Source organism: Dermacentor variabilis, chromosome 2, assembly GCF_050947875.1.
Source record: "Dermacentor variabilis isolate Ectoservices chromosome 2, ASM5094787v1, whole genome shotgun sequence".
Classification (NCBI taxonomy): domain Eukaryota; kingdom Metazoa; phylum Arthropoda; class Arachnida; order Ixodida; family Ixodidae; genus Dermacentor; species Dermacentor variabilis.
In genome coordinates, this window is record NC_134569.1 from 76,649,067 (window position 1) to 76,667,979 (window position 18,913).

An 18,913-nucleotide genomic window follows, 5' to 3' on the forward strand; every position below is an offset into this window, starting at 1 on the left:
CTACCCAAGACGCCATGATACAACTCAAGGAGCAAGTCATAGACACCACGGAGTGGGGCTTGAGGGCAATAGTTGGACTTGATCTAAAGAAGGCCTTCGATAGGGTCAAGCACGCGGCCATCCTCGACAGAATCGCGCAATCGGCCTCGGCTAACGAACGTATAACTATATATCCGAAATTTCCTTACGGGAAGAACCGCCAGAATCAGACTGGAGGAGGGGGAGAGCATCCAGATGGGCATGGGCAGCGCTGGCACACCGCAAGGGTCCGTCGTGTCACCGATGCTCTTCAACCTCGTCATGATGGGACTATCGGAAAAACTGGAGCGAACAAAATGCATTAATCACACCGTTTATGCAGACGACATTACGATTTGGACCGGGAAGGACGCAAGCGAGGGCGATATGGAGAACAGACTTCAAGTGGTGGTGGAGGCCAGTGACGTAGCCAGAAATTTCGTTCGGGGGGTGGGGGGGGGGCTCACATTGCAGCTTGGCCTCCTCCTTAAGAGGAAGCCTTAGCTCGGGTGCTCCTATCCAAATACATGTAGAAGGTGAATTCTTTTTTCTCGGCAACCACTGCACCAAATTTGACAAGGTTTGTTGTATTTAAAAGAAAAATTTAAATTGTACTGGCTTATGGTTTCAAAATTTTCATTGAAGTTGTCAATTCTTTATTAAAAATTGGAAAAACTCGCAAATTTTCAGAAAACGAAACTTTCACCTTTAAAGCTATGTAACTCAACGATGAAAAATAATATGACATTTCTGTGAATCGCATCTAATAGTACATCTACAGCGGACAAAATTGATATGTTACAAATGAATCTAAAAAAATTTAGTATTATCGAAATACGGCTTTTGCAGAACCCTTGTACACCACGTAACAAGCTCACGTAAGGTACAAATTGACATACCAAATTTGTCCGCTTTGACTGTTATAATAGATGCCGTTTGAAGAACCACGACATCTGTTTTTGAAGAATAGCTATAAGTTTGTAAACGTCGTGCTTCTATTTTTTCGCACTTCCGATTTTTTCAAAATATTTTAAACAACATTCAGGCCCTAAATCGAAATTCCGCTTCCATCGGATACTAGAATTTAACTTTCTCTCTAAAATGCAACAAATTTCATTAAAAGCGATCCAATGGTTATCTCAGAAAAGCGTTTCTGCGTTTTACATGTGTTTCAATAAGCCGCGTCGGAGTTGGGCCCGAGATAAAGCTTCCTCTTAAGTCCTATTGCAAGCACACATTGCGGTACGTACAATCAGGTCGTACGCGTACTTGAGCAGAACTCGAGCGCGCTGAAGCTAGCGGTGTTAGGGTTGGCGCCTGAGCCGGAGCCCGCGTGCACCGGAGGGGTCATTCACCCGACCTTCTCTGAACCGGAGCCCAGTGCACCGGAGGCGTCATTCACCCGACCTTCTCTGAACCGGAGTCCACTTGCACCGGAGGGGTCATTCACCCGACCTCCCTGAACCGGAGCCCACGTGCACCGGAGAGGTCATTCACCCGACCTTCTCCTCGGATTCGTCGATGAGAGGATCTACCTCTCCTTCCCGTGCTTGGTATTGCAGGAGGAGGGGCCCTCTCTCCGTGCCTGTCACGTGTCATCGATGGAAGCAAGATCCCGCCCACACTTGTAGAGAGCTATTTAAGGGGCTCCGAAATGTACTTTGATATACTTCTTACTTGAGACTTCATACTTCATGCTTTTCTTATTTTCTTTCAACTACCTTTGAATAAACTGCAAGTTTCGCACTAGCAAATCGTCTCGCCCCTGCTTGGTCGCCATGATCTACCGGATGCCTGCAGCCCGCCGACAACGCCACGCTACCCAATAAGTAATGTCGGTCGAGCTTCGATAGGCAGGCGTCGCTACTTCTCGGCAGCAGTACGGTACGCTACCCTGGAGTACGCAACAGCGGTGAAACCCCAGCCCAACCACACGCAGTGACGTGCCAATCAGGATTTAAGGCGTAAATTTACCATAAAGACAAATGTAAAGTCATACATCACGCACGTGCACCCGCCCAACGGTTCTTAATTGAAGAAAACGCACACTATAGACCTCAGACTCTGCCCAGGCGGCGCTGCGGAAAAACCCGTCACCGGAACCCCCATCGGAGCCTTGGTGCGAACTGAGTAGTGCAAGGAGAGCTGTCCGCAAGCGAAGGTGCATAGGCCACAATGGACCCTTCTCTTTCGTTTGTGTTGAGGCACAGTTTCCTAAAAATCAAGGACCTGGAAAGCGTCTTCCGCCCATCCACCCTTCGGAAAGGAAGCTCAGCAGAGCGAAGTACGTGCACAACATAAAAGTCTCAAGTGTTATTTCGGCGTGCTGCAACTCGCAAGTACAGAGAGCATCAGGTTTGTCTATAGGCACATCAGCATAAAAATCTAAGCATTTCAAATTGGTTCATATTGAATATGTCCTGAACACAAGACTCAAGTATCTCCTATATTTTTTATGTATTTTATCGTAATGTTTTGTCTCGCAATTATTTACAGAGAGTAAATCCTTTCATAGCCTTTTCCAGGGCAGCAAACAGAAAACGTTTTCCAAGGCAGCAAACAGCGTGCGATCATAACGAAGGAAGCTTCCCACAGTGCCTACTCGCTGCATCTTTCTTTCTCGCAGGAGAAAGCGCGCACAAATAAATGTAAATAAACGCGACATTTTTTTCTTTACACACGTGCGTTACTTCGCAATTACTCGTCCAGTGCTCCTACAGCAGCTTCATTGCTCACATTTGAAAAACGCGCGTCGAGCAGGCTCAGCACATTGCGAAGCGTGCTTGTTGTATCGGCGTAGGACATACAAAATACCGAAAGTAGAAATGAGCTCGCGATGCAACGATGCTCTAGAACAGGATTTTAAATTCATAAACGAACCAAAATGTTTCGTTAAGCTGACCTGCCAAATCTCTTTGTTCCCCATGCTGAGTCAAGTGGAAGGCGGACGTCTTTTAAAAGGTGGAGATATCGATGGCACATAAGCAGGATAGTTCGCGACTTTGTTTTTTCTGTTACCAACGAAGTGGCGGCTGCAAATTCTTTTGTTTTCGCTTGGTTACCACGGTCCTCCGTCAGGGCTACGCAACAGAAGTTACAGAAGAACAAAATTGTCACACTTTCTCATGCGAGCCGCTGTGTTGTGGGGAATGCAAGTAATCCGATTACCCAACAGGTTGAACGGCCCGTATCCAGCGCTCTCGCCTTTCCTCTCCATATGATCGCGATGGAAATCGGTAAAACTGAACGTTGTTATTCCGTCCTTCACGTTCATGGCAATTTACAACACAACAGTAGCGTCGATTGCGGCGTTTCTTCGTAGCACGCGGAGCTATCGCGGTTGCCGTCGTTTCCGCCATCAGTCTGAAAAGTGAGCCAGCAAGCGCTTTATGGCAGTTCGGCGGCGCGTCCGACTAGCGTAGAAATTCATAGCTCTCTGTCTGGGTGTTAAATGCGCAAAACACTCGCAATATGGACCAAAATCTAGTTAAATCGTTGTTTCGCAGTCGCTAGCTGCATAGGCAACTTAGCAAGAGTTGGGCTTCGCACTACTCAATTACTGCCTCTTCGCAACTACAGGTGGCGCTACGCGTCTTGCAAAACTCCGTAGTCTGACGTCCATACATGCGGCCGTAAGCAAATAATGAGAAACGTGCACTTACACGTGAAATGTTATTCCCGGCACCATCTCAAGACTATACGTGCAGCCGAAAGCAACGCATGAATTCAGCACTGCCTACTAAAGTGCTGCAATGCTCTAGAAAAGCATGCCACAATCATCAAATACCACTACAAGGGAGCGCGGCAACACACTCCGTCCTCTGCTAAGACTGACCACGCGCGCGATTTCTGCCCCGAGCAACATGGCAGCGACCAGCTTCACTTTCGGCGAGCAACCTCCACTCCAGATTAGTTCATAACCTACTTGGGCGACACGAACCGGCGCTGACGACGGCGCAAGGCTCATTTATGACGCAAGTACTGCAGATGGCGGCGCCAGGTGCACTGACGACCTTCCGATTATAAGCCGTTATCGCGCTTTAGAGCAGACGACGGCTTTCAAGATGGCGCCCGCAGCAGCGAGCGAACCCACCTTTCCTCGCTTCAGAGCCCATGAAGCGGCGAAAACACGGCACTCGCGGAGTGCTCAGCACATGCCGCACTTTGCCACTTTCGCATATAGCTTTCAAGATACGGGCGCGCGCGTCTCACTAACGCAAAGTAAGCGGCAAGAACACAGCGCGCGAAGCTATCAGCAGTTGGTACACTGTCGGCATCGCAGATTGCTTTCAAAGTGCGATTCGCACGGTGGTGCCATACGAATGCGCCTCCGGAGTATGTTTCGTCAGCGTTCACAGTGGTTCGACGCGGATGGGTAATTATCGGCTTTCTCGTTGGGTAAGCACAGAAATACTTCCCCATTTAAAATTGTAATGCTGTGCGCGCACTCGGCTGCCCCAAGACGGCGCTGTTAAAAGCAATTATTCAATGAAAACAGTGGACAGTGTCAATACAGGACCAGGTAATACCTCGCATGAAGAAACATAAATACTTTAGTATATGGATAAACGAAGGCAATACCTAGATATATGGAAAAACAGGAAAAAGCAATAATAGTAAAGGGGAAGGGAAATGCGGCCATAATGATACACAGAGCACTTTAAGATAGGTACAAGGTGCTCCGCGGTATGTGGAAAGATGCAACGATTCCAGGACTTGCATTTCGAAATGCGGTTGTTTGCTTGAAATCGGGGGTACAATCAGGACTCAATGGCATCCAAAGGTCAGTGCAACACTTCGCATTGGGTGCTCACGGGAAGACTACAAATAAAGCTGTGCAGGGTGATATGGACTGGACAAGTTTTGAAGTGAGGGAAGCTCACAGTAAAATTGACTATGGAGAACGACTGACGAATATGGAAAAAAGCAAATGGGCCGAGAGAGCGTTCATGTATTTGTAGAGGAAAAACATTGATTCACAGCGGGGGAAAAGAACTAGGAAGCTTACCAGCAAGTATACGACCTGTATGATGAGCAACGTACATGGCAACCAAGAACTTCAAGCGGAAAATCATAGGGACTGAGTAATCTTATGCGTGGCGGCAATGAAAAACAAACCTGCTAAGAGTAACTACTTAGAGGAAAAAAACGAAATCAGGAAAGGAACAATTTATAACTTAAAAGGAAGCTCATTACTTTTTGAAGCGAGATCAGGATACCTTAGAACACGCACCTATAAATAGATACAAGAAGGAAGAAGAGGCATGTGCTTGCTGCAGTAAAGCTAGGTGAACGATGGAGCATGTTTTATTAGAATGTGAAGATATCTGTCCAGCGGCCAATTTAGGAATCGCGGGCCTCCTTGAAGCCTTTGGGTTCAGTGGGAACAGGGTGAAAGTAAACATGTCCACAATAGAGATTAGCAAGAGGCGATCGGAAGATTGGTGGAAGAAAAGTAGAGAAACAACAAACAACGGAGGCGTACAAAAAAAAGTTCACAATAGGGGTTCAGAAACATTGGTTATGGGAATTCATTGTGGTTTCCTGTTTAACATAGGTAGGATATTAGGCGATAAAATGACAAGAGCTTGGTGGTGCAACCCACTGCGCCGTTCCAAAGGGGATGCTCATAAATAACATCCATCCATTAATATGGCGACTTGTAACTGACCTTGTACATCAGCACCAAATTTATTGTTTACTTAAATATTTTAGCGTATCTATTGCCCACTCCTGCAAAGGAAGCTAATACACATGCCTGAGGCCTGGTAGTTAAATGGGCAGTAATAATGTAGCATAAACACTTATCTATTGCCCACTCCTGCAAAGCAAGCTAATACACATGCCTGAGGCCTGGTAGTTAAATGGGCAGTAATAATGTAGCATAAACACTACATAGTCCAAAAAATGCGTTAAGCATACACATAAGACAACAAGGACAATGACTGTCCCCTTTGCCAGACTTCAACGTAAAGAAAACACATGACACCATTATAGTAAACGATACTGACTCCATCCTTTCTTTTTATTTCTGCCAAGAAGGGAGGTTGGAATGGCAAGGGCCAGTATGCCAACAGTTGTTCAACCACCCCATATGCACAAGTTTTCCTGGGGGACAAAAACACCTTTCAAACAACCAATGCAGACTTTTTTTTTCTTTTCTCCTCTCTTCAATACAAACTCTGTACAAATAAAAATAGAACTAATTGCCCAAGCACACAGGGAAAAGGGATGAGCAGGAGGGGTTAACTGGAAAGTGCTGGAAAATGGAGCAAATAAAATACACAAAATTCACAAATTTGTAGACAACTAAGATCGTCAAGGAGACAATTCACAAGGGGTCGTAGCTTATTAAGTTAGCACAACTGATGGGCTTTCAAACAAGATTGCGAAACTAAAACAGTGCTCAGCACCAAACCTTTTTGTTTCTTTAACACCTGATTACTAACTACTTCATGCTATAACAGTGCCAATACATTTCTTTGTAATGCGGCCAATCAGCAACCACGACACTCTGTTACGACTCTTGCCTATGGCATCTTAGTTAAGGCACTTGCCAAATTGATGCATCTTATCATTACTTTTTTTTCTTTCCCCCTAGCAACCTAACAGAATGCAATGCAGCTGCGATCTCGGGTGCATTGAACCTGATTTAGAAAAAACATTTGGGACAAGAAAAGAGCAAGGCGAAATTAAGCCGAACAGGCAGATGCTCTGAGAGGGCAAGAGAGGGAATGTTGCAAGCAACATACACAGGGATGGCCTGACTTGCCACGTACAATTCTTGCACGTGCACACCATTCAAGCTGCCCGGGTGGCGGTTAAACAGCTGCAAGGATAAATACCTTGATGTCACTGCTCGTTTGCAGCTCTGAGCAGGTTTTTTTTCTCTCTTTGGTGAAGGAGCAATGCAGAATATTACCTCCATCAGAAATACGAAGGATTTCCCCGCACAGCCTGCACATCATACACCCTTCTGTGCCAAAGCTGACACAGCTAGACTTTGGACTTTGTCTAGCCACTTGCTTGATGTGTTTATCTTCAGATCAGGAACTATTACAACCTCTGAGTCCAGAGGGAGTTCTGCTCCCCTGCCCCCTCTGACAAAGGAATGCAATCACATCAGCAGCAAAGCTAGGAACAGAAAAGAACACAAGTCTAAGAAAGAGCACAACATGGCTGGCTACTTGAGTTGAGTGAGCAGGTTTGAAAGGTACTGTATGTACACACAACAAACCGGCGTTTACAAAAGAAAAACCTGGTAAATGGCAGTAACATAACAAAAATTAGGGGGGGGGGGGGGAATGATGGTGGAAAGGTAGAGGGCGGTGGGCAGCATAGAGGGGGTAGAAGAGAGCAGCTGTCAGGAGGGACTCCTCCTCCTTGTGTGGCCAACGTGTGTGTCCCGGTGCCTCCCTTTTCCCTGGCGCCGTCTGCTGCAGGTGGGAGGGGAGGCAATAGTGTGTCCCAGAGCAGCCTCCACGCACAACAACAACCATGCACTGCACTTGCATCGCACTTTTCAGCCACGGATTTGAGACAGAGAGAAGAGACAGGGCCGCCACTCCAAGGGGGTGCGAGACGAGTGCCAGGCGTGCGCACCCTCCTCGGGGTTTCACAGTGGCGCACCCAAGTATAGCGCTTATCTGCAAAACAAAGCAACATGCAAGGTCAGAGATGACAAATAGAGTGAAGCACAGTGCCGCTAGTGTATTTGCACAATTACCACGTCAATCTAGTAAACCCTTGTTAACTCAAAATATCAGTAAAGTAGAAATTTATTTTCGGCCGTGGTTTCGATCCACGTGTTTTCACCCCTTATCGAAAGGTTCTTGCGCTGGACTCTGGTTATTTCGAAATCACAACTTTGAATATACCAGGACAAAGGCAACGAAGTTGAGTCAGCAGCATGGTGTACTCGCATTCTACCTAGTGGCAGCTTGCTAGCCACGCCAGATGCTGCGCTGAGTCGTGCTCCCTGCTTATCTGTTTTTCATCAAAGCTCATGCACATTTGCTCAGCCTCTCACAGCAGAGGTGGGTGTCTTATTTTCACCCTTCTCATTTAGGGCATTGTCAGTGATGCATCAATATGGTTACAGCGACTTAATCATAAGCAAGATGATCGGCACTTTTGTGCAGGTGCAATCAGCCCACGTGCTGCGCCCCAAGAACCCAGCATGCGAGCCCACAGCATTTCAGCAAGATTCCGGCTTGGTAAAGACACTTCACTTCATGCTCGTGTAATGGTGGGGCGTAATGTTGCGCCACTCGTGGCCACCTGGTAAAGGCACAACAATTGCTTTCTTCCGCTGTTCTGTTTCGGTTTTATAAATGAAATTGTCCAGAATTCATTGCGATGCAGAAGGTAGCAGCAGCATCTTTTACAATGTCTGGAAGTGGTTAAGCTCGAATGACTGGCTTCAAATATTGCGTTAGGATCCGAAATCTAGACTCTGTGCCAGGCATGTTGTCCGGTAACTCCATTGCTCGCTGACAGACTTAGCTGCTGCAGCTGCACACAAAATTGACCGAAAATATTCCTAGCGGTATCCTAGAAAGGCTCCATACAATCTATGCGCAACCATAGGGCTTATATTTCAGCGATTTTGCTAACCTCATTTATCTTATTTCTTTCCAGTTTTTAGTTTTGAGCTGACAAGGGTTTACTGTATTTTACTTTCAATTAACTCTTCGCTTTTGTTATCACCTATGGGTTCCAATAACTACACAATACGACTTACAATACAGTTGAGTCATTTCACAACACATTGTGGCCATAATTTTCGATGTAGCAGAATTTGAGTACAGTCGAACCTGGCTATATCGAGCTCGGAAAAAAAACTCCTATTGGATCGATATAGAGCATAATGTGATATAAGCCTCCTAAAGAATTGAATGTCATAAAAGCACATATCATTTATAAAATCACTTTATTGATGAAACAGCTCAGTTTCACATGAAATAGTCCTGCATCTTCTCCTGCTTGGGCAGTTTCGCTGCTTGCAACGCAAACCCTTCTCCACATTGTCTAAGGAATTGGAGCAGCTGAGGCTGCAACCTTCCACATTCACGCGGAAGCACCGGACTAGTGCGAGTGCACCAATCACCACGGAGGACGTGGGCAAAGGACCGTCGTTGCTTTCCTCATTGTGGCCACCTTCACTTAGGCTAGGTACAATGTCTGCAATGTAGTCTTCATTTTCGGGCTCTCCTGTGGTTGCAACACAATTCATCTGCACTCACAAACTTGTCGATCGTCGATTTGTCAACGGCTTCCGGAAATTCTGACAGCTCAGTCCAAACTTCGGCAACACCAGCAGCAGCTTCGTCGCACTCATCAGAATTTACAGCCATCACCGGGCACGCGGAAGCCAGCACATCTGAAGCAATTTCAGATTAACCCCTTGTAAACAGCCGCGTGTGAGCGTAGGCCGCCGCAAGCACCAGGTAGCGAATTTGTCCGCTTTAGCCCTAATCTCTCCCTTATTTTTCAAGATCGTGCTAAGAGTGCTCATCAGAATCTTGCACGCTGCAGGGACTCCGACTTATCACTGCGTTCACCCCTACTTACGATTTCGAGCTTCACAGCGAAAGGCGAATTCTGCCGCTTCATCACGGCAACAGTGCAGAAGGACCACAAGGCGCAAGCACAACGAACCTTAAAATCAGCTAGACAACTCGCGCTTGCACCATCTTGCACAAAGAGGGCACAAGAGCCTCTGATTGGCTGTCTGAGCAAGCACTGCGTGTGGGCCAGGGTCATTTTTTGCAGGGGGCAACGGCTCACTCGACGCAGCGCGGTCACAGTAGGGAGAGCGGTTTGATAGAGCCGCACTGCTGGGTTTCCCCGCCACCGCGAGGGAAAGCCAACTTCTAGGGGCACTTTTCCGCCGCTTGAAGTTTGATATATCGGGAGTAGCTGCTACTTTTGTTCGATGCAAGCATAACTTCTGCTATATATAGTTACTGCAACTATACAGTGTTCAGAAATTGTTTGACATAAAGAATAATTCGATGAAAACGGAGTAGATGTAATCGGGTTCGACTGTATAACAAATCTTTCTCGCTGGATTATTAATGTTCGTTATAACGACCATAGACTGTACTCTGAATTCTGCTTGGATAAGATTCGAGTGACAAAGTTTCACATCTCAAAGGTGTGAAGCAATTATGTTTCACAGCTTATGTTTATCACAATGGATTTCATATGGTTTGATCACTTCACGTGTCAGCTTGTCCTTATTCTTAATCACTGTACACTCCCCGTAGACCGGTTTACAAGTGCAATTTCTACAGTTTCGTGACAGGTTGCCTGAAACGACAGTCTTTCCAACCAGATTCTTGTGTTCCCTAAGCCTGTCGTTCACACACCAACCCTACTGGCCGACATACCTTTTCCCACAGTCCAAAATGAGAGATTAAATTACACCACCCTCACGATTAACAAATTCTCCCTGTGATTAACTGAGCATCCTGGTTTCTTTCCGGTATGAGGATTCACCATTGAACAAATTTTCGAAAGTTTGTTGGGGGCAGAGAAGATAACATCCACACCAGTGCGCATGCCTATTTTCTTGAGATTGTGTGTGATTCTGTACATGTAGGGAACTAGGACGAACCTTTTTGCTTTAACAACTGTCTGTCCTGATCACCGTGCCTTAATTCTTTGAGCAAGCCACAAGCCACTGATATAAGCAAATTAAGTGGGTAGCCAGCAGACACCAGGCGAGAAATTTGAGCAAAGAAAACTGCTCTCTATTAAATGCAAACATGATTTGAGAAACGAATTTCTTAAACAAGATAATGCCCCTTTTGACAAGCTTTGTGTGATTGGAGGTGTATGGGAGCAGCGGTTTACTGGCCCTAGGCTCAAACAACCAGCAAACATGTGTTTCAGTAAAACGAGAACTTAGGCCAAAATTGCAGATTTCGCACTGCTCTTGTGCAAAAATAGATTCGGGATATTCCGATTCATTCAGTTAATAAAAACATGTTGATGTACATTTGTTTGTTCTCTTTATACTCTAGATGATTCAGCCTTCGGTTAATTTGAACATTTTTGTCAGTCACATGAAATCCGGATTACAAAGGTTTGCACTACTGACATTGCAATAGATAGTTTTGGAATTGGTTAGTGACATTACCTGAAATTCTGTGATAATTGAGCATCACTAACACCCTGTTAGTGCAATTGGGATTAGGGAAACAACGTGAGGTTAATGTTCCAGTGTTTATGTGCGGTACATCACGTGATTTTAAGTTATTAATAGCACACTATCAAGAGTTTTTAATCACTAGGTCAAGCCCATGATCTCGTGTTAGCAGAATTCAATAGCTGCTGTGCAATCATGGCATCTTACACTGCATGCAAATACCGTGTAGACTACTTATAACACAAGTCACCGAAGTCACAAATATCCATGCTATCAGTGGTATCGCACCATAACCAAGATTTTTCAAAGGCTACGTACGTGCAACACATCTAGACCAACAGCCGCACATATTCAAGAATATGATTCTGCGACAGGGATGTCTGCATCTGTTTAAATTTATTAAAGTTAAAAGGATGATGTCTGAGAACCAGCAGTCTTTTCATGAAGCAGACAAACAATGAAAAAAGGACGGAGAGAGAAGAAAAGAGGGAGGATGCCTATAGAGGAAAGTACCGTATAAGTGCGGAATATAGGTCAAGGTTTTTTCAAAAAAATATTACTAAAAGGTCACCCTTCCACTTATATACCGGCTCTTGGCACAACCTGAATAGTCGTCTGGAAACATATAGGAGCGCAGACCTTTCGGCATCCACATCGTTATCGCCTCCTTGGTGACTGACGCGGCCCAACGTTAACGTGGCCTGTGCAGTTGGACCGACACCATCTTCCCTTTTGGTGCAGCAATCGTTCCTGGCGTTGCTAATTTCCCATCCTACAAAATGAGTACGAGTACTTGACGTCAGTTCACCACGGCGTTTAAAAAGAAAGTCACAGAATATGCTGAAATGAATGGGAACATGTCCGCCCAGTGGCAATTTAGAGTCTCGGAAAAAAGCGTCCGGTACTGGAGAACCCAGAAAGTCAAGCTGTCTGCCTGCAACGCGCGGAAGACGTTCTTTCGCGGGCACCGCACGGTGCACCTGGAGCTTGAAGACAAGGTGGCGGATTTCGTCCGCGAGCATCGTGCCAGATCTTTGCCAGTGACAGCAGAACTCATCTGCATCAAAGCTATCGAGATCGCCCGAGAATCCGGACTGCCCAAGGAATAATTCCAGGGCTCCATTTACTGGGTTCATCGCTTCATGCGACGCAAAAAATTCGCACTTCGACGGCGCACATCAATCTGCCAGAAACTGCCAGAGGCGAGGACAAGCTGGTCAAATTCCAGCGCTATGTTATCCGTCTCCGGCATCCGCATGGCAACATGTTGGGACAGATCGGCAACGCTGATGAAACGCCGGTGTGGTTCGACATGCCGTCGCCCACTACAGTGTACGAACGTGGCGCAAAAGATGTCAAGCTTCTTTCTATGGAGAACGAGCATTTGCGCTTCATGGTGATGCTCGCGTGTACTGCAGATGGCAGAAAGCTGCCCCCATACATAATCTTCAAGAGGAAGACGCTGCCGAAAGAGGCTTTCCCACGGGATGTTGTTGTTCGCGTGAATGAAAAGGGCTATATGGACGAGGCCCTCATGCTCAATTGGATCAAGACCGTCTGGAATCAGCGACCCGGTGCACTCCTGCGGTGTCCGAGCATGCTCGTCTTAGATGCCTTTCGCGGGCACTTGACCACAGGTGTGAAGCAGGCGCTCCGCGACGAGAGGACGGAGCTCGCCGTCATTCTGGGAGGCATGACATCAACACTTCAGCCACTGGACGTCGTCATCAACAAGCCCTTTAAAGGCTGTGTCCGTGAACAGTATAATCAGTGGATGGCCGGCGACAACCCGATGACCCCAACTGGCCGGCTGCGCAGGCTGCTCTCGCCACTGTGGCCACATGGGTGTCGCAGGCTTGGCGCTCGCTGCCCGACAATATGGTGGTGCGGGCATTCAAGAAGTGTTGCATTAGCAATTCCTTGGATGGCACAGAGGATGACATGTTGTGGGACGCAGCCAGTGAAAAAAAGTCGTCTTCGGACGAGAGTTCAGACAGCTCGAACGAACGAGCAGGTGATGAGTCTGGCAGCACCACTAAATAAAACGAAGCTTTGTGTCTTTTATGACTTTTATGACTGACTTTTAAGTTGACTTCGTTGCTTCAATGTAAGGGGGTCGACCTATATTCCTCATTATACCGTTACTTGGCAACAGATTTTTCACACCTGCTCAATTATTCGACTTCCCTGCGGCACCGCAGCACCAACTCCATAGAACTGATGTAGAATGGCGACTGAAATTTCGCACACTTTACGGTGCCGCGTTCAATTTTTCAGGCTGATCCGCATTATCGATGTCGAAAACATGGCGACCGCTGACCAAGCTGCCACCATTCAAGTGTTGCATGTGCCACTCATGCTCGCCCTTTCATTGTCAAGGTGATGGTTCTGCTTTCCAAGTGCCATTTGAATATTGCCATCGTCAAGTGTTTCATTGACTCTGAAACAAAGCAAAACTTTGGTGCCTGATTAATGCCGAGGCAGCGCTGATTAGGCCTAGCGCGAGGGGTTGTCGGGTGGCATGCTGTCATGAGGAGCTTGGACTTAATATGTTTGTACACACAGAGGTTTAATGAAGATCAGGAAAGAGATCATGTTGACGGGCTTAACTGAGGGAACCACACTTGAAGCGGAATTCGGGTTCGCAATATCAGTTGCGACATGTTTATGTGCATGTACTCGTATGAACAGGAAAAGTTTGCATGTGGACATAAAGACTGAAAGCTCCGAACTAAATTTGCGGAATACAGCTTCAACAGTCGAGTCAAAGGTCGCATGCGCAATGCCTCCATTTCATGACGAAGCGCATCCCAATAGGCAAACTCGAGATGCTGCCACAGCTTCGACCATCAAGAAATTACGAATTGGTGCCATTTCAATATTACAAAACGTGTAGTAAAATTCTCCTCCTCCTCGGCATTGCCCTCATCGCTCTCCCCTCCCCTTCGGCAAGCGTACCTATCTGAGAAGCGTGCTCCTTACATAGCTTGTCTGGAGAATTTTCCGTCAGCCACATTATAAACAGTACATATGTACAGTCAAATCAACTTTTAACTATATTCAAATGCCAAGAAAATCCAGTTGTTATAACCGATAATTGTAATAAATGGGTTGCACGAAAAAATCAGTGGGGACAAACATTCAAACATTTTAATTCGGCAGAAAGAACTACCGTGGTTACTCATGCAACTTGCACACTTTTTTCTTATTTCAGGGCTTAAAAAAGGAGCTTGTGCAAATTATGCTAAAATTTAGCACACATGCTTAGGGCATGTTTGCTACAGCGGAACCCTGGTTATACATCTCCCAATTTTGAGATGTCTCAGGCTTTACGACAAATTAGTGCATTCCCAGTGAACTCCCCATAGAGACAATGCATTACAGTGAAACCTCGTTAAACCATAGTTGGCTGGAGCTCGGAAAAAGTATGCACTAAACTGTAGTACTGTTTAACTGAAATAGCATGAGCTTGCCCACTTACCTGTCGAAAACAGAGCACGGAACTCAGAGAGAGTGGAATGAAAGGGGGAAAAAAACATGGAGTATTTATTCACTTCGCACGACAAAAGTGTTATTTTCGTTTGATGCAGCGGCGGCCTAGCACGACGATAGCGGCCTCCAACTTACTGAAGCTGCGAGCCAGCTTTTCAGCCAGCCCCCTCTTCTCGGCAAACACTTGCATGGCAAATTCCTCGTTGGCGTTACGTATTCTCCGTGCACGCGCGCGGTAGTGCTGCAGAAGTCCCGGGGCGCCTTTTTCATTCCTGGGTGCTGTTCTCGTCATGAGGAGTGCATTCACGAGGCTGACATAATGCGCAGCTTCTGCCACTGTCGGGCCTGAATCGCCCATGCTGTCGCTTTCCGTGTCATCCTCGTTACTGTCACTAGTCGACACTTTGGCAACAGAGGCAACGATGGCGAAAAGTCGAACCTCGTAGCTGACATCTCTTTGCGGTCACAGCAGCGCTGCCGAGCAACTTCTTCGCATTCAAATTCCATACACCGTAGTCAACAGCAGATCCCTGTCGCGTGCCAGCGCCGACTTCTTCGTGTCACGCTCGATAGCATGGACAATGCCCAATTTTTCTTCTATGCTGAGCACCCGGCATCTTTTTTTTATATGAGCTTTGGCATGACGTGAGCCCTCACTTGCATGTCGCCACAACGCTCTCTGGCACGGCGCCGAAATGATGGTGATGTTGATGTGGCTTTACGCGCAAACGCGCAGGGTGCTTGGAGGCCATTGTTCCGATCTCTGAGGCTTGTTGTTCTGCCGGGCTGCCCGATGGAGACGACACACCGCCATGTTTGCGCGACAAAAAGTGGAAACGCTACGTTTTAACCGATGCATACGCAATAAGCTGGTACGGTTTATGCGGATACAAAGCACATTATGTTCAATGGCCGCTGAGTCGGGGATTTGACTTTACTACTTATAAAACAAAACTACTGTTTAAGCAGGTACGGTTTAACGAGGTTTTACTGTATGTACCTCGATTATATTGTTATGTGAAGGACGAGTCAGTAAGACGAGCTACTATTTACAGGTTATATTTACAACAGTGGTGGCAGCGCTGACCGGTTAGATTCACCACGCGAGTCCAGTTCGTCCTTCCTCCTCTTTTCTCGAGTGATGGAGCCCACGCCCCTCATTCGAACAATCAAATACCACACGCGTGTAGCAATATGAAACGAGATTACGCATGTCCAGTCTCATACAAAGACCCGCGTGAAACTGCGAACCTGGAGCCATGAGAAGAGCCGCAGTTTCTGGCAGCTCGCTCATGGCACTGTCCTTTTCGTCAGGAAGGGGAGAGTGCCCGAGCAGTCAGCTGCATACTTCTACGCGTCCAGAGCAATCCCGCGAAACTATCTCCAAAAGTGATCAACTGAGGATACTGTGTATAGAAAGTGCAAGAGCATGTGCGAAAACCCAACCGATTACCCACCAGAAGGCAAGCAGATTGTTTAGTATATACGTTTTCACACATGCAGCACAGAGCTTTGTTTAAATGCGAGCACACAGGACTTCTCACGCGTCTGTCAAATTTCCAGTTTCATGCGGGTTGTAGTATCATGCAGAGACTGCTGGCTGCCCGCACACGTGCGCTGACAGTTTGCTGCGGGGTAGGTCAGGGAGTGAAACATATCTAAGTGAGAAGTTACTTTTTTTTTCTTTCTTCAAAAACCGAGGCAATAATTTAGGGGTGCAAGAATTATTTGAGCATATACTGTGCACTGCAACCCATTTATAGCATTATCATGTAACAATGAACACCTGCTGCACATTCAACTTTTGTGTGATGTCCTCTGGTTAAATAGACCGCATACTACAATGTTCCGATGCTGCATTATTGGCTGTAACAGTTAAATCTGGCTACTTGTGTCTATGCGTTTGTGCCGCGCATTCCATGTTGCACGCCTTTGTCACCTTTTTCAGACCTCCCTTCTGCCCCTCCGACGTCAGAGAGAAGATGAAAGGGATACAGGAGAGAAGTGCATGAGGTCGGCGATCCTGGGGTGCGCGGTACAAAGACAAGTGCAATAAAGTGGCTCACGTTTTTTTTCCCCCCTCTAGGCAATGTAATGAAGGCGGACCGTGCAGAGTGCGTGGCACAATGACGAGTGTGACGAAGCAGTTCGCACGTTTTGTACTTCTTTCCCCAGAGAATTTTGCATTCTTTCTTCTATAGGTGCATGCACCCAGCAGCTAGATTTAATTGTTACAACTGACAATGTGGCTCGGGAGCATTGTAGTAAACAGTTTATTTCACCATAGAACACATACAAAAGTTGACAGTACAATGGCTACTTATTGTTATATCGGATATATTGTTAAAACCGGTATCATCATAAGTTAGTTCGGCTGTACATGGAGTATTATGGGATGGTAAACGGGAGTCGGAAAGGACCACAATATAGCTGGTCCAGAACTATAAGCAGTTACATTTTAAGTGGTCCGAGCTGCAGGGCTCCCAAATAAATACGATCTTAAGTGTTTGCACACCTTTAAAGCATTTGCACATAGTAAAAACATAAATGCTTTACAAAGCAAAAGGCGACCCACCATGAAGCGCTACCCTTGAGCTTCTTGATCTCCTTGGTGGCCCAAGAAGCCAGCGTCTTGGTCTTTGTGGTCTTGGATCGCCGGCCTTGGCTCAGCAGCTCGGTGATTGCCTCAGTGTCCACCAGGGGAAGCATCTGAATACCAAATGCTGTGCACAGGTCCCTGAGCAGGGTATTAAAAAGTGGTAGCTGAAAATGATCCGTTCCCTTTTCAGTGTTGCCATATCGACAGAATTCAGTTTCCTTTAGAAGCAATTAATTAAACTGATATTGAATGTTGCTTAACGAATTATTTCAGCTTCCAAAATGCTGGATTCAAGCTCCGACAATGGTATCATGGCTATCCATGTACTCCTGTGTTCCAACCAAAGTGGTGCAAACGATTGCACGCTGTATAGCCAACATTTTAAATCCCTTTTCAGTGCAGACAATCCCCAGGAAAAGCTATCTGATTGGCAGAAGCATAAGCCAATGAGCCTGTTCTATCGCAACGAGAAGTATCCACTACCAACGGCAATGCACATTGACCTTTCTACTTTGCTATATTTAAATTAATTCCTTCACTGCTATAATGCATTAGCTTAGATTTGTATACATCTGGCCTCTGGCAGTAGTCCCACGTGCACGGGCCCTCGAGTGGCTTGCAATCACATTTCACAAAGGGTGTTCAAATTGCTAAATTTTCTGATCGCATCGAATGCTCAAGAAAAGATGCTGTTTCAATATCAATTCGAATATGAAATATTTCGAAATTTTAAAGGAAATGATAATACAGTTACTGACTGATCAGTCGGACGCTGATAATTTGGACATGCTTGATTGTTCAGACAGCTTCGTGGCACAACCACCATTCCGACAGACTTAATGTATAGGGACGACCGAAATATCAAACACCTTACGCCATGTGATATGTCGAACTCTGACTGCCTGACTTGCATATTTTCCTTTTAATATGTTACTGGTGCCTCAAAACCGAAATTAGTGAAGCTTAGGCAATCTACTTGTTGCCGATAAAAGTGTAACCTTTGACTGTACTTTCTTCTATCTGTAGCTACAGTGTGACAATGGAAGAGATGAAGGCCACGAATTTACAGCAAGGCTTTCCGCCCCGATTCCAAGCCACTCTTTATCATCCACGATTCGTGATCAGCTAATCCCACTGACAACACATGCAAGGTGTTGCTCTGACCACTGAAGCGCAAGAAGGAACAGCATAAAAGCATAAAAGCCACTGCTAGCAAACAGCGGCCAGGGACCGTCTAGGCCAGGGTTTCTCAAACGTTTTCAGTACCTGACCTCTTTTAGTATTGCTAAACTTACCATGGCCCCAAACTTTTACAGGTCATCTGAAAACTTACTTTTTTCGATGACACGGATACATTTACATTTTATTTATTTAAGAAATTAACCACAGCAGAGATAGCTACCAAGAATGCTGGCAATGTTTTTTGACAAGGATCAATTTTAATGAGATGGATGCACTTTAGCCCTTGAGGCCGAGACATTAAATGCGATAGTATAATTCTTTGGTTACTTCCCAGGCAAAATTTCGCCGTCTCGCATCAATAAACACAAGACCATAGAGAGGGAACTTGCACGCCATTTTTTGGCCAATTGTGGAATAAAGTGACCTATTTCTGGCCAATCCATCATTTCGGACTCCTAATTATTTGG

At 46.1% G+C, this 18,913-nt stretch overlaps 1 protein-coding gene across 1 annotated transcript in view; it reads right to left on the reverse strand.

The window, feature by feature from the left end:
• Positions 1-6,009: 6,009 nt before the first annotated feature.
• The window catches only part of Fs(2)Ket (Importin subunit beta Fs(2)Ket), an 82,965-nt gene continuing 70,061 nt past the window's right edge, over positions 6,010-18,913 (reverse strand). Inside the window, exons 18-19 of the mRNA XM_075681017.1 lie at positions 17,241-17,402; positions 6,010-7,664 (exon numbers count right to left, since the gene is read on the reverse strand). Of these exons, the coding sequence (XP_075537132.1) occupies position 7,664; positions 17,241-17,402 (163 nt within the window). The 3' untranslated portion in view covers positions 6,010-7,663. The remainder of the gene's footprint in view (positions 7,665-17,240; positions 17,403-18,913) is intronic.